Consider the following 15,921-nt stretch of genomic DNA (forward strand, 5'->3'; position numbering starts at 1 on the left):
AATTCTGACACTTCAAAAAAACAATCACAGATTATCTTGTGCAATTATAAACTTCATAGCTAAGAAGCTCACTGAATCTGTTAAGAATTCCAACGACACCTGTCTCACAACATCACATAGTAGACTGCAAATCTGACCAATCCAATCCTTAGAAAGATGAACCCAATCCTTGGCAGGAACATAGGAAAAAGAAATTTTTTCTATAAGCTTCCTCTGCCATATGATTTTATTTTCAAGTTATTATCTCAGTTTTTCATTTATTCTACAGTACGCTACAACTATTCCAAACCAACTGACTCTAACAGAAAATTAAAAAAAAGAGACCAAGCAGGTGAATTACACAGCATCAATTCTTTTATTGGGTGCTCACTTTGATGGGAAAGGCACTGTACCTCTCAGCCACATGTCCTTCTGTTCACAGTAAATCTGTGGGGAAACTAGACCTCTGGATATACCTGGGGCACCTTTCTGCCCTTCTCTACATTGCACATCTCAGAATGTCATTATATGAAAGGCTCCATTTATATTCTCTCTTACAGGAGCCAAGTTTGGGAAGTAGGAGAAACAAATCTGTTCTTCCTACTCCCTTTTATGAAAACCAAAACAGGAATGTTTCTTCCCCGGTCTTCCATATCATTCCCAGTGCTCTGCATCACACCAGTGAGTGTTAGAGAAAAATTGCTAGAGAGAAGTTAAGAAAGGTTCAGAGAACAAAGCACCAACCAAATGGTATTCCAAAATTACTTGAGAGCTCTTTAAGAACAACCTTCATCAGAGGCTTTCACATTGTGCCATTTCAATGTAAGAAGAAAATACTCCACACATTTTTAGCTGAGGTAAAAAGAAAATACTCCATAAATTTTTGGTTGAGGTAACATTTGTCTGCATATTCTGCTATACACCACTTTATGGTTTCTGCCAGGATGGGCAAGTTGTTCACAAAAACTGTGTTCTAATGAAAGGTAATTCTTGTATTTCGAAGCCTATTCTCATTTCACTATATTTTAACATACTGCACAGAAATCAGCACTGCAATTTTACGGATGACGTGAGATACATCAAAGGCAGAGCCCTACCTCTCTTCCTTGGATGACATCACAGCTCTCAGTCTAATCTTGTTGAATTAACAATTATACAACATGCATTCTGACTCCCAAGTAACCACTAAAGTAACATAAGGATTATGTTACTATACACACTAACAGTGTCTCTGGAAACACCAGCAGTATTAAAATATTTCAGACTGTGCTAATGTTTACAGCTGAACACCCTGCAGGGACAGCAAACAGTTTCATGCTGTACAGGTTTGCTGAGGGAGATTCTGAAATCATCTTTTACACACCTAGCTATGGCCTTGTCAGCAAGTACAAACACCACATGCTTCAGTGCAAAGATCCACTGTAACACTACAGAAGGGACACTTCAGAATTTCCTATTAGTCACCAGCACAGCATGAAGCAGCATTCTCAAAATACAAGTTGACAAAACATTAACTATTACCAGCATTTTCAAAAGACTCTTCTTCCTCAAAAATCCCCAACCTAGAGTGTGCAAGGACAACTTCAGCTTCCTTAAGCAGTTCAGTAAGCAAACCATTGTACCATCTCCCAAGAAACCACCACACCACAGGAAAAATACCCTAAGGTAAAAAACCACAAATCTTCCAGCAATGCCCTAACAAACCTACATCTGCCTTCCTTGCTCTGTATTGAGATTGCACCAAACAGCAAATACTAATGTTCATCCTACTGCTGAACACTCATTCTCTGTCACAAAAAGAAAGCAATGTTATCCATAATTTGAAGTCTTGTCTTCCCTCTATACTTATGGGACCCATTTAATCCTCTATTCAAAAACACGCACCTTAACTTAATTTATTCTTCTATTCTGAAATGCAAACTTTGCAGAATATGGTCTCAAAAGATAAAAGACTAGAATTATTGCTGGCTAATAGAGAAGTAAGTCAATCACTTTTTGATAATTCGAAGGAGGAGGATATATAACTCCACAGGAATCAAAGTAAACCTTGAGAATCTTAGAGTGAAGGATTTCAGCAAGTCCAGTGCTGGAGTGTTCCAGAGAAGGGCCAGAAAGCTGGTGATCAGTCTAGAGGGTAAATCCTGTGAGGAGTGGCTGAGAGAGCTGGGGTTGTTTAGCCTGGAGAAGATGGTGCTGAGGGGGGACCTTACTGCTCTCTACAGCTCCTGAAAGGAGGGTGTAGCCAGGTGAGGGTCAGCTTCCTGGCTCTGCATGGGGAGGTTCTGGTTGGAGATCAGGAAGAACTTCCCTGAAAGAGCTGTCAAGTATTGTATCAGGCTGCCCATACCCATCCCTGGATATGTTCAGGAAATAACTGGACACAGCACTTAGCCATAGTCTAGTTGTTAAGGTGGTGACTGTTCAAAAAATGGACTCGATCTTGGAGGTCTTCTCCAACCTAAATGACTCTGTAGTTCTGTTACCAGCTTGATTCTTTATTAACAAAATTAAGTCTTTTCAAGTCTGAAATGGTTAAAAGTGACACAGGCAACAGAACCTTTATCCTGCAAATTTTACTACAGCAAAATAGACAGTCCTATTAACGAACAAAGCAGAAGAAGGGAACAGCAGAAAATGGACTGCCAGAGCCAGCAGGGATGAAGATGTGTTTATGTTTTACTGACTGGCTGTAACAAGAATTCCTTCCAGTTGCCGAAAAGTTAGATTAATAAAATCAACAAAATGCATGTTTACTTTTAAATTTCTAACTCAGTTGACAGAGTAGCAGTAATGTCTCTGTAATGCCTCAACTCAGTGAGGCAGCTATGCTGCTGAGGTTTCTCCATACTTTGCAGCACTTACCTTAAAAGTTCCACACTGGAATTAGCTACCTAGCATCATGGAGATGTAAAATACTATTCCACTTCACACAAAGACCAAACTCAACTGTTAAGACAATGTTATCTAAGTATTAAGCCAGCATGCAGTGCACTTCTTCAGGAGCTGAAGAGTGACCAGATAGCTGAAATTGTGAACTATGTATGCCACAGAATTGGAGAAAAATAGTTGTAATCATTAATCCTTTCATGTTTTCACTGCAGTTTTGCTAAGGGTCAATACTGAGTAACAATGTCTGCTTCACAGGTATAGGAAATTTTGGCTGTGGCCTAAAAACCAAAAAACAGACTGAAGATTAGAGTTTCTGGAAACCAACAGCTGCATTCTAAGACTATGCTACATTTCTTGCTCTCCTGGCTCAGAGGAGTCTATTGTATCAGCAAAATTTTCTCAAGGTAAATTCAAATGAAAGGACCTCTGGAAAAAATAATTGCCCACAAAGTGTATTCAAATAACTCAACGCATATGCAACTTGCCAGATGTATGTAAGGGGCTGAAATAACTAGACTGAAAATACTGACTTTTATTTCAATATGATAGCTGCCTATGACAGTTTTCCCTCTGGGATCAGAAGAAAAAAGAGAGATGGCAGGACAGTAAAAAGGTCTTTTCTATATACACAAATATATATAACACACATGTACAGCTGTTTTCTAATGACTGAAAACAAAAGAAGAAACATAGCAGTACATTACTAAAAGTCTTCAATTATACAACAATTTCATCTTCAGGTATCTGGTGAAAAAAAAGTAATATATGCAAAAGCCTTCAACTCTACACAAGAATAGATTCTCCTCATAAATATGAGGTGATTTAGGATTTCTCATAATTTCCAGATAATTTTGGAATAAGGTATGATAGACAATATTTCTTTCTTAAAACAACTCACCTTTTGGAACAGCAATGGGCTTGACAGCCATTCTCCCAACAAGACATTCCTTCAGCATTGATTCGTAATTGACCCAACGATGAACCTACATTAACAAAATATTTTTTCATAAAATTTGGAATTCTTACTATGTTGTTCTATGCACTGAAATAGAAAAGTTCATTTCTGTACATTGACTAATATAATTCATTTAGCAGATTATTTTTTAAACACATTAGAAGTCACTATCACATCAGTCAGTACTTATTTTTACTACTATTACAGATATCATGTCATTAAGTGAAACAATAGGATTGTGAAAAAAGTTACAATAGTTTAATTTACTCATTTATGCTTTGCAATACCTGAACATCATAACCTTGAGCTACAATATATATATATTTTAGAACAGCATTTTTATGATGCATGCTACACAACTAACAGAACAAAGACCTTGCCATTATCACAATGCTTATTAGTCTTGCTTAGACAAGTAAAGGGAAAAGGAATGAAGGAAACAAACATAAAAAATAATAGTTAAGACAAACAAACACCTCCTACCAAGCTGGTGTATTTCTGTTTGCTTCTGTCTTACTATCACTGAATCATTTGGAAATTCCCTATTTAAGAAAGTAAAATAAAGTGAAGAAAAAGCAGTAGCTTTACAGACCAGAACTGGAGAACTTGTAGAGGAAATGGATGGCAGAAAAGCGAATTCTGATAAGGCATCCAGGATAACATCACAAGAAGAGAAAAGGAAACAAAGTGTTGCATGACAAATTTGAATGGTACCTAGATTTAAAAATAAAAACTTTCAACTGGACTAGCTAAGGAGATGAGATAAAGAATCCCATCAACAAATTGTAGTTTCCTCATATACAGGTAACAGAAAGAAATGAAGGATTATGAATGACAGTTACTTTTTCCAGAAATTTGGGGAACACTAGCAATCTACCAAGCTCTTGAAAAAAAAAATAATACTATCTGACAGACACAGAATGCTAAAGCAGAGGGGAAAACAAACACCTCCAGTAACAGAAAAGTCGTAAGCCAGAAACAATAAAACTGAAAAGCCTATTTTCTGGATCTAAACCTGCTTCCATTCCCATGACAAAAAATTAAAAAGTTGCAAGTATATATCTGAACTTAACTACAGGGGCTTCCCCAAATACTCCTGATGTCAAAAATTTTGTTTTCAAGGACATCATATAATGACCCAGCAAGATAATTCCAAGCCCCAACTTGATACTGGATACTCAATACCAGAGATTTCTTGAAATCAAAAAATTATGCCCAAAACCAACACTTCATTTGTGAAAGGACTAACAAAGCTAAACAAAGGACTCAACAAAGCTAAAACATTATCCATCTTTATTTACAATGTAAAAATATCTGCAAATGAAGTCATAACATATTCTGATGCATGACATGTAAAGAGGTAGCATATTTCCTGTCTGAAAGAGAGATTTTTTTCTGCTCTTTTGCAGTTTTTCAGATAAACCTAGTGAGTAACGGAGACCCACAGAGTGTCTAAAAAATACCAACTCAGTGAATCACATTTTACAACACCAAGTTTGCAATTCCTTACAGAAAGCACACCCATGCCTCAGAGCATTTATTTTGAGTATTTTCAAAGCATTTAAAGAAATAGTAAACAAATAAGAGACCAACTGTCATCTTGTGAGTTGTTCACCAGTTAAAGTTAATAGAAGCTCCAGCATTTTTTCTGATAATGCAGCTGCCAAGTAAATAGACAAAGAATTCTACAAGCTTTTTTTCAAAAAGAGAAAGCTCTTAGAAAAATAGGTCTCTCCAACAACAGTAGTCATTGAAGCAATTTATTAAGAAGGTGGTATCTCAAATTGTTGCTAGCTTTATTGCTGTTTCTGCTACAAAAAAAAAGAAGTCTAATTGAAATGTAATTCTAACAACATAAAGTAATATTTTCATTACTGTGTTTTGATACAAAGTTTAAACTACATGTCTCTTCCAGTACATGTAAGTGTCATTCTCAGCAGTGACCTGCTGCCTTTCCTTGGGACTGAAAAAGTTCAAATCACCATTTCCACGGAAATGCCCTAAAAATAATGGCAAAACATCCATTTTTCAAGTATGGTGAGCAAGTGTCATTTGCTGCCAGTTGCTCTCACCTGATCAAAGAGATCTGTACCATCAGTTCCTGCTGCTTTCATTAGTTCATCCTCACCACCTGGATGGTATTCCATGTACGGCGTGACATTATATACAAATCCTGAAGAAAACAGAATATAAAAGCATATGAGCAGCATTTCTACAACCACTCCTGTCTCCAAAAATAATGGAAAGGATAGCACAAATTAAAGAGTGTACTAGCAAACAGTAGGCATAATTGGAACAGACAGTATGACTTCACAAAAACAGAAACATAAGTGACACAATTGTACAGAGCACAAGAGGTATCTTATTACACAAAGATGCCAGTGCAACAGATGCCAGATGCCACAGCACTTGCCTTGGGTTAAGACTTCAACCTAGAAATTGAATATGATGTATCCTAGCTAGGGGGTAAAAGTACCACAGGCAGATTTAAAAAGAGACAAAATTGAACCAGCTAGTGCACAAAAAGGTTTTCAGTTTCCCTTCCAATTAAGTTCTCCCTGAAGTGTTGTCATAGTTGTTCCAGTATCACCCATCACCATCATGGAATGAAATGCCTACAGGAATGAACTGTCCCACACAAGGAAATACTGTCACCATCAGCAACAAAACTTCCATTCTTCAGATTCAGCAATATAAGACACCTAACACAGCTCGTGCTCATTAAAGGCTTACAACTCTGGCTGTATCTGTCCCAGTAAAAGGGCTCAGCACTATTTCTACACTTCCAGCAACATAAAACAATGTTTCTTCACAGGTCCGAAATGATGCCAGCTAATTATTGTTGCTAGGCAACTGGCTTATTGGAGCCTGAAGAATGCAGCTATAAACAGATTTAACTGCAGACATATTGCTGCTAATGTGATCATTGCTTCCCTACCTGCATGAATATTTGAAGATATTTAACATTATCAAAACAAAGCTACCAAAACCAGAACTGTGCCAGTGCTTGAAGAAAAAGCTTTGAAGACATTAGGAATTGTACATTAATTACTTCAGAAGAAGAGAAAGGCATTCAGCACTGAGCCTGGGGCAGACATATTTGGAGCAATCCTAGTTGGCAAGAACAACCATCCCAGCCAACAACAATGATCCAGTCAACAACAAAGGAAGGATCTTTGCACACTTTACCAACCTGATCTTCTGATGGCTGTATTCACTGTGCCATCTTGTGTGCAGCAATGATTATTGCACACACAGAATTATAAGATTCTGCATAGCCATGGCCTCCTGAATATTACTCAAATTTACCATCAAACTTGCTGGAGCAAAAGAAAAATATCATTTCTACACCCTTCAGGCATTTTTAACTTCCCTGAACCCCCCTTTATGTACAAATTTGTGCCCTATATGACACCTTTCTTTGATCACACTGGGGTTTTGAACCAAGTTAGTTCCTGTTCTTCTTTTACTTCACACTGCTCTCATGGGTTTCTGCTCTTTCTTTTAGAGACACAGTCTAACTACCAATGCAGAGACCTAATTTAGCTTTTTCCATAATTATATGTTTTTACTACGTGCCCACATATGAGGGCTACTGTCATTTTTGGATATGATGCTTTTTTCACTAGTCATCTGAGAACACAGAAAAGGCAGACCTGGAAAAATTTAAGGCAAGATACAGAGGCAACTTGATGGAGTTCTTGTAAAAACCAGCCTCAGAGATGCAGTAAAGGTAAAATGAGATTAAAAAGAAAACAGAAGCATCTTTAGGCAGTAATTCTGTCTGCAGTAGTTGTTCCTTTTTCAGACTGAAAAAGGAACCAATGAACATAGCAGACAAGGTTTCCTTATCTCTCCTCCTACTGTAGTTTTACTAGCACATGAAACTGCAGCACAGGAAATTAACAACCCTATTATTTTGCTCAAAGGCCACTATTGAATAACATTTTACCTTTACTTTCACCCTCATCACCTTTAACACCCAACAATAATACAATCACCCTCACACAGAAATTCTTAACTTTCTTTTGCTGAAGTTCAGACATGACATTTTATTAAATATCAATGCTGCTCCTGACCAGATCAATGTTATCACTAAGAGATTAAGAAGATCAGAGACACTAATGGGACGTTTCTGTAGAAAGAGTGGTTCTATCTTCATAGAAATTTGTGTTACCTCCTAATAAATTTACAGTGATATTAGTGTATTTTAGCCTCTAAATGTCTAAACTCCAGGGGAAATGTTTTGCTCCTTTCTGTAGGACAATTAGGAACGTCATTTGCAACTCTGAAAATACTCTTTTAGCCACAGCTATTGCTCCAGTCCACCTTCACACATTGCTAAACATATAACATATGATTCAACTTCTGAGCTAAAATTTCATTAAAATAATAACAGAAATAGAATTGCATAGTCCCCACAGGTATTTGTCATTGCAGTCAGAGATTACATTTGCTCTGTTTGGCAACTGTCATTTGCACTACTAAGTTTTATGAAGTAGTACGTGTGCTTTCACAATTATTTCTTAAAGACCATTCTCCAGGTTGAAGTAGTATTTTTAATACTTATATGTTTTTGGATGCTCTAAAGCAATCCTTAAAAATAGTCAACTGCTTAAAATAATAAACTGTCCAAGGCTGACAAGTGTACATGTCACCATTTTCAAAGCCCTGTTTTGTTGCTAAGTCCTTTTTATTTGATACATTACCTAAAATCTTGTATTTTATTATTTTCATAGGCAGCTATAAAATAGGTATAAAACATGCCAATTTGGAAGATTTCTTTTGAAAGGCTTGAAAGCAAAGAAAATCCTTGTAACACAAAATCTCTTACTTGAAGTTATGCCAAAGTACGTCAAGATTACACCTGGCCTAAACACAGGAGGTGCATAGTTTCTCTCAGAGCATGGCTTTTATTCTTGTTTTTTGAGTTTTGTTGCTTCTTCTTTAAGTACACAAAAGAGAAACCAGGTAAAAAACACAGAAGAAATATCACAGCAACCAACCTCTTATACATATCCAGCAGTCCTCCTTTTTGTTGTGTTTAGAGAGCTCATCTTCAGTGACTTCAAGCAGCCTCCCTTTCAAACCAGTCAAGTCCTTCCCACTTTTAGTTAGCCGAATCCAATCCATAAGACTCCTTCCTGGTTTTAAAGGTACCTGAAAAATAACAAATATACAAACAACTTCCACCTCTAAAGGAAGAAAAAGCCATTCTAAGAATACACTTTTCTAAGCTCCATAGGAGGGCTCAGACAAAAACAAAAGAGAAATGACCCAACTCATATTATTCACTGATATTTGGGAACCCTACTCTGTAGAAAGAGTGCTTCAGGGAGTGTTCTGGGTAGCGACACAGAAATTACTGAACAGCAACAAACATTCAGATAACTCTTCCCAAAGCAAGCTGAAGACACCAAGTCTGCCTGTGGTGGCAAATCATTTGAGATACGGTCTGGAAAACTACGAGCTTTCTATAAAGCTCGTAAAGAAACTACTTTCTTTCTATAAAGAAAGGAAATTTAAAAATCACGGTCAGGTAATACAAGTTTCGCCTTCACAGCATTCATTAAGACTTTTCACAAGCCCTACAGCAACTGGAAGCCTGACCCAGAGAAAGCTGGGACAGAAGTCTCGTAGCTTTCCAGAGAAGTATTGCCACGGCCTGTCCTGAAAGGCAGAACAAGATCTAAAGGGTATCTAACACCTTCCTTTTCAACAGCACCTAATGAGTAATGGAGACCCACCAAGTGTCTGTTTCTAAAAAATACCGACTCGGTGAATCACAATTTACAACACCAGGTTTGCAATTCCTTGCAGAAAGCACACCCATGCTGGAGAACCTTTATTTTCTGAGGATTTTCAAAGCATTTAAAGAAATAGTAAACAAGTAAGACCACAGTTTGGGAACCCTTTTGATCCAAGCTTTAACAACAGGAAACAGGGTTAAAGAACTGCGGTCTTACAAAACCACAGGAAAAACAGAAGCAAAAAAAATGAAGCATATATAAACTAACATTTCTTAATGCTACTTTAGTCCAAGTCTGCTTTCCAAGAAAGGTCTCTAGACAACAAGTGTTCTCAAAACCCCTGCAAAGATGAAGATCCAACACATAAAGCAAGAGCTGCACGCAGTAATTCCAAGGTGAAAGCCTCCATCGCTGCACAGGAGGCACAGCCGGGGCAGGAAGTGCCGGAAGCGCTATCACCGCCGCCCTCTCTAACGAGAAGCACCAAATGCTTTCCAGCGCCGCAGCCGAGCCGAGCCGGGCCCTCGCCCGAGACCCGGCCGCAGGAGAGGGGCGGCCGACAGCAGCCCTGCCCCAGCTGCAGCCGGGAACCGACCGGGAACCGACCGGGAACCGACGGGCAGCCACCGCAGCTCGGCCGGGCGGGGCCAGGCCAGGCAGCCGCCGCCGCAGCGGGAAAAACGCGGGCCCCTCCACCTCCCCCCAAGCCACCAACAGCAGCAGAGCCGCCCGTACCTTGCTGCGGGCACCCGCTGCCGCTCGCTGCTGGGAGCCGGGCGCGGGGAAGGCCGACGGCGGCACGTTGAGCATCGCGCCGGGCCGGGCCGCAGCCGGGCCCCCGCGGGCGGGCGGGCGGGCGGGGCGCTGGGGCACAGCGCGCAGGCTCCGCCGCGGCGGGCGGGGCCGGAGGCTTCGGCTGGGGGGCGGCGCGGGGTAGACCGGCCGGGAGCGGACGTCGCTGTGGGCACGGAGCAGAGCGTACCCACCCCGGGGGCGAGGGGGGTGCACGGCCCTGCTCTAGGATTGGTTTTCCGTCCAGCTGGGGTCCCAGCGCCAGGTGCTTAGGCCGGAAGGCTGTGGCGGACACAGCCGGTGCACCCCGCGCTCTGAAGGTTAAGTGTGGGCAGGCGCCGGGTGCGGGCCCGCTTCGATCCTGCGGCAGGGCCCTGGGAGCACGGGGCAAGCACTCCCTGGATGGCGCTGGCACACTGAGCCAGCGCGGCCTGCAGCTGCACACACAAGGCAAGGGCAGGTCCAGGTAAGTACACAGCCGCTCCCTGACAGGCACTGCCTTTAATTTAAAGCTTTGGGTTTGTTTTGTTGTTCTTTTAGGGGCTTTGGCCTTCACGATGCAACTTTGTTTCAATTATTAAAACCAAGCTCGCTATTATTACAACTCAGACCTTTTTCTCGTTTCTTGATGTCCACTTTACAAACAAATGCAGTATAAAACTCACTTTTACGTATAAGAACACAGCACATATACATGAGAACACAAGTGATGTGAGGCAAACTCTTCTACACAAGAACTAGATTAGAATTTGGACTCTTTTCTCCGTTTCAAAAACAGCTATATTGTTTCTCTTCTCCATGTTTGAAACTCTGTTGTAACAGCAGGCACAACACAATTGGAATACTTAATGCAATGATTCCTTGATACACTTCCATATGGAGCCTACAAAATCACATTGACAAGTTTTCCTTGTGTCCTCAGACTTTGAGAAAGTCACAACCGTAGAGCCCTTCAAAGTAAGGCATCTGTTCTCTGCTTCAAAAAATTGGTGTTCAGCTTATGATCTACAAACTGTAGGACCTCAGACAGAAAAATACTAATCAATACCTTCCCCACTTAAACCAGGACAGGAAAGGAACAAAGGAAAAAGGCTAAAATTAAAAGGCATCTCAGTTTTATTAAGAATAACTTACGTAGAAATAAATTATCTTTAAAAATACTATAATACATATTTATATTAAGTTTAAATTAAGTCTTAGAAGTAGCATTAGTCTTCCCTGCAGTCAGCAACCTGATTCTGTTCCTGAATCTTGTTCCAGTTGATCTTCATCATCTTCACTATCCGAGTCTTCATAAAAGGAAATAGTAGCCTGAACTGGGAAGTTTTTCAGAAGTGCTTCAGCTTCCTGATACAAGTAATCATAGCACCTTGATTTGGGCCAAAATAGTCTGAAACAAGTATACAATAGATTTGCTTATTGTTATTACATATTTTACATGGAGGAACATGCAAAAAAACAAAGTGAAATTCTATTAAAACAAGCATCCTATAGAGCTTTTCCTTACATGCTCAATTGCTAAGTTGCTTTCTACATTCAATTAAGAAAAGAATTCTCTGGATTCTTATTTTCATCTGAAGGTATAAAGATGATTTAGAATGAGAGTTTTGCAGCAAAACTTCAAAAGCCCAAGACTCTGCATCTGGAACTTCCCACTCCAGTACCTCATTAACTGTGCTGCCCCTACTGGAACTATTCATATAATTGGCATCAAACAGGATCAAAAAAAAAAAAAACCATTTGAATCAAATTAGTAGTTTTCTTACAGAAGGTCCCCAGCCTAGGTAGTTGGTGATACTTGTTTCACACCATTGTAAAATTCAAAGGAATGATAAAGGTCTGGGTGTGATCAGACCTTGATATTTCATCTGTCTTTCCAAAAACAATCAACAGACTCCATAAGGAAGATGTCCCATGGATGTAGATTTTAAAGCAGTCTGTGTTGTATTCAGAAATTAACAAAATATGCTGATAAGATCACAGTTAGCATGGGCTGTCAGCTAATGATAATATATTGCAATTCATATACTCCCAAGTTCCTGTTCCTTTTCAACTAGTGTCCTCTTTTGCTTACAGTTTGGAATTAGCTAGAAGGAATAGACCACAGAAGTCCCAAGAGCCAAGAGACTAGCACACTACAACATAATGAAATGCTGATGGCAGATTGTTTAAAATAGAAATGCATGAAGAAACAGAAGCAGACAGCTTTCTAGCAATTACAAGAAATATTTTTTAGGCTACTGTTTAACAGAACACTGTTTCCTTGGCAGAACAAAGTCACTGACATTAGCTTTGTAACAGGTCGCCATTCCCAATGTTCCCAGCAACAGCATTCACTCAAACCTAAGCATTGGAGCTGTCACTGTGAAGTCTGCCCGTACAGTTGCTTGGCTAGTGCATCACTATTTGAGCGATGAAAGCCTAGATTCGAAAGAAAGGCACTTCTTGTCTGGAAAAACTGACTGTGCAATTATTTTAAGCATCTTGCAACACCTAGCAGCATTTCTGAATACAGACTCTTCTACAGATTCAACTGCTGTTATTTTATTTCCTTTTCAGAACTGACAGTGCAGATACTATCATTGCCTTTATCATTAAAGCAGCAGTTACACAAGTATTTTCCTCGGCAATGGTGGCTTAGCCAGTGCATACCTTCTCTTCCTGCCACTCTCTCCCACGCCTCCACCTGCTTCTCTGCTGTGGGAGGGCGCTGGATGTTTGCGCAGCAACACAGCCTAGGAACTACAGCCCCGTGCCTTTTTTAATCACGGGAATGGGTAACAGGGTGCTTCAGCCAACTCCACTACCACCAAAAAACACCCATATTATTATTACACATAACTGTGTAATATGTCTTAAGTCTCAAACCACAGAGACACATCAACAACTCAAATATATTAAATACACAAATCCTGGCAATAATTTGCCCAAGGATCTGTCAGTTAAAAACCACGTAGATGGCCAATTCATTCCCAAGGCACTTTAATATCTACACAAATATATGGGTGGAAACAATAGGGGCGGGAGAGCTAATGTTACGATACTACACACACTGGCGAGCGAGGGACTCTGTCCTGGCCGCGCAGCGCCACGGGCCCCTGGCGCCCCGAGGTCCCCCGCGGAAACCGGCGGCGGCCGGGCACTGCCGCTTACCTGACGGGGTGCGTGTACTGCGCCAGCTTTCGGGAGGCTTCCGCCAGCCCGCCGGGGCTGTGAGGCTGCGGAGGAGAGAGCAGAGGTCAGCCCGCTGGCACGGCACGGGGCCCTCCCCGAGCATCCCCGCCCCGCCGAGTGCGCGGCGATGCCGGCGGCAGATGCTCCGCCACGCCGCTCCCCACTCACCGCGGCGGGGCCGGGGCTCCGCTGGGCCACCTCACCCGGCGCGGGCACCCACGGTCTCCAGAAGGGCGCAGGGCTGCGGGGCGAGGGCAGGGCCGTCAGCGCAGGACCGGGCCGCCCCCCGCACCGGGAGGAGGAGAGGGGCGAGTAGCCCTGCGGGGGTAGAGCCGCCGAGAGCGGGCGGGGGCAGCCGCCCTCCATCCTCCGCCGGTCCGCGGCCGCTCGCTTATCACCGCCGCCCGCGGGCCCGGAGGCTTTTATAGCCGGCGGCGGGCGCTGCGCGGCGCGGAGCCCCCACCTCCCCCGGCTCATCTGCCAGCGCCATCCGCAGAAAGGCCCCGCGCGAAGGCGCCGCCGTGTAAACACGGGGCGCGGGCATGCCCCAAATGGCCCGGGGAGGGGAAGCGGGCGTGGGGGGGATTTGGCGAGTCGGTGTTAATCGCACTCGAGCAGACACATGGCAGCTGCCGGGGGGCGGGCGGGGACAGCCCTGTGGGAACGGAGCGGGGGGCGGCGGCACCGGGGATGCGCCCGGCCGCTCTGCGCCCCGGCGGCGGGGTCCGGCAGCCGCGACCGCGGCCTTTTGTTGTTCCAGCCGTGTTTGTTTATGCCCCGGAGCGGCGAGTCACGGCGTGTGGGCACCGCGGCCCGGCCGCGGATGGCAGGCACGGACAAAGGGACCCCATCCCGGGGTGACGGAGGACATGACGCCCTTCAGTGGAGTTCTTAATCGCGTCAGACCCAGTGCGCTCCCTGACGTGTTCCCCCTCAGGCAACGGCGGTGGCTCTTTTTATATATTTGTATCTAAATATATGCGCGCACACACACACACACACACTCACACACAAACACACCCCTTTTTTTAATAGGGTATTTTTACCATGCCTGTCTTAATTCCTTTTTATTGTGGTCCCAATACTTTGTTCCGCTGCCAGCACTGGATGCTGTCACTACATGTGCAAGGTTCTACATGGAGCTCCCGCCGTTTCCATGTTCCCCGGTACCAAGGGAGTTTACTTTTGTTTCAATTTTTATTTATTATTCTTGTTTCCCCTTTTCTTTCTGAGGTTGCAATCAGTGATGCATGTGAGAGGAGCAGAAACAAGTTACATAAGAGCTGGTAAACAGTAATAATATCAGCCTTAAGGACTAGGAGGGTTGGTGGGATGGAGCTGCCCTAGATGCTGAAGGAGGGCTTAAACCCCAGGTAATTTATTGTCCCGTTAAAGACCCACATTACTGAGGCACTGTTTGGAATAATATTTTGCCTTCTTGAGTTTGTCTGAGGCATAGGAATGTATCTACCTTAGCATTGCCCAAGAATAACTGCAAGTAGCTGCTGCTCTAAAAAGAGTAGCTACAGGCTTGTGCCTTCTCCACATCATCTTCAGCACAATCCATTTCACTAAATAGTACCAGCAGTACCAGTTGTAAAAAATGTTACGTGTTAGAAGCTGTGTGGGAAATGTAATCAGGGTAATCTTTCACATCTTAAAGTCAAAACCAGATGTAGACCAACTTGCCTTTCTGAAGGAAAGCAACCACTTACGTTGAACAAGAAATAGTTGGAAGAATGCACACATTCAAGCTTGTGTGTGCTGGGACACATTCCAACTTTATCAGTAGACATACTCTATTTGGAGACATACTCATTTTGGAGATTTGTGCCATTTGGCCACTTGGAAAAATTGATAATTATGACTTTAAGAATTAATAAAGAAAAACGTATTTCCCAGTGAAAAGTCCAATTTAGTAGGACATTATGTTTGTAGCTCTTTGTGTTTTTCCCTGCCTCACTTTCACTGTGGCCTAGAATGAGATTAATTAAAATCAGTGAACAAAAGGCTCAAACTACAATACATATTAATCTCACAGCTAAGAAATAGAGAATCAAGCCAAGTATAGTAACTTGTGCAATAAACCAAACATGATCATAAGCAAAACGGTTTCTACTTTTTTCTCCAAATAGCTACTGTGAAGCTTGTCAGGTGAGGTAAAGCATAAAAGAAATATTTAAAAGCTCTCTGGTAGTAGATTCTTCTTTGGCTTAAATTAAGTGAAAGCAGTAATTTTTATATTTCACATTTCTCCTTCGAGAAATTTAACACAGGCTATGTAAGGGAAAAGAAGAGGCAAGGTTCGTTGTCTAAAGAAGGAAAGCAGAAACATCCTCCATCGCATTAGTAGTGACAAAGGGCTAGGAGAACACAACATCA

At 42.1% G+C, this 15,921-nt stretch overlaps 2 protein-coding genes across 2 annotated transcripts in view; both read right to left on the reverse strand.

Moving 5' to 3' along the window:
• Positions 1–10,405, reverse strand: part of LOC118685087 (cytochrome b5 reductase 4) — a 30,131-nt gene extending 19,726 nt beyond the window's left edge. Inside the window, exons 1-4 of the mRNA XM_036380479.2 lie at positions 10,309–10,405; positions 8,830–8,983; positions 5,896–5,996; positions 3,767–3,851 (exon numbers count right to left, since the gene is read on the reverse strand). Of these exons, the coding sequence (XP_036236372.1) occupies positions 3,767–3,851; positions 5,896–5,996; positions 8,830–8,983; positions 10,309–10,383 (415 nt within the window). The 5' untranslated portion in view covers positions 10,384–10,405. The remainder of the gene's footprint in view (positions 1–3,766; positions 3,852–5,895; positions 5,997–8,829; positions 8,984–10,308) is intronic.
• Positions 10,406–11,463: 1,058 nt separating this feature from the next.
• Positions 11,464–14,254, reverse strand: RIPPLY2 (ripply transcriptional repressor 2). Its single transcript, XM_036380400.2, has 3 exons — positions 13,708–14,254; positions 13,519–13,583; positions 11,464–11,755 (listed from the first exon to the last, which is right to left on the reverse strand). The coding sequence occupies exons 1-3, from the start codon at positions 14,014–14,016 to the stop codon at positions 11,590–11,592; spliced, it is 540 nt and encodes a 179-aa protein (XP_036236293.1). The 5' UTR covers positions 14,017–14,254; the 3' UTR covers positions 11,464–11,589.
• Positions 14,255–15,921: the final 1,667 nt, after the last annotated feature.

This window comes from Molothrus ater, chromosome 3 (genome assembly GCF_012460135.2).
Source record: "Molothrus ater isolate BHLD 08-10-18 breed brown headed cowbird chromosome 3, BPBGC_Mater_1.1, whole genome shotgun sequence".
NCBI classification, from domain to species: Eukaryota; Metazoa; Chordata; class Aves; order Passeriformes; family Icteridae; genus Molothrus; species Molothrus ater.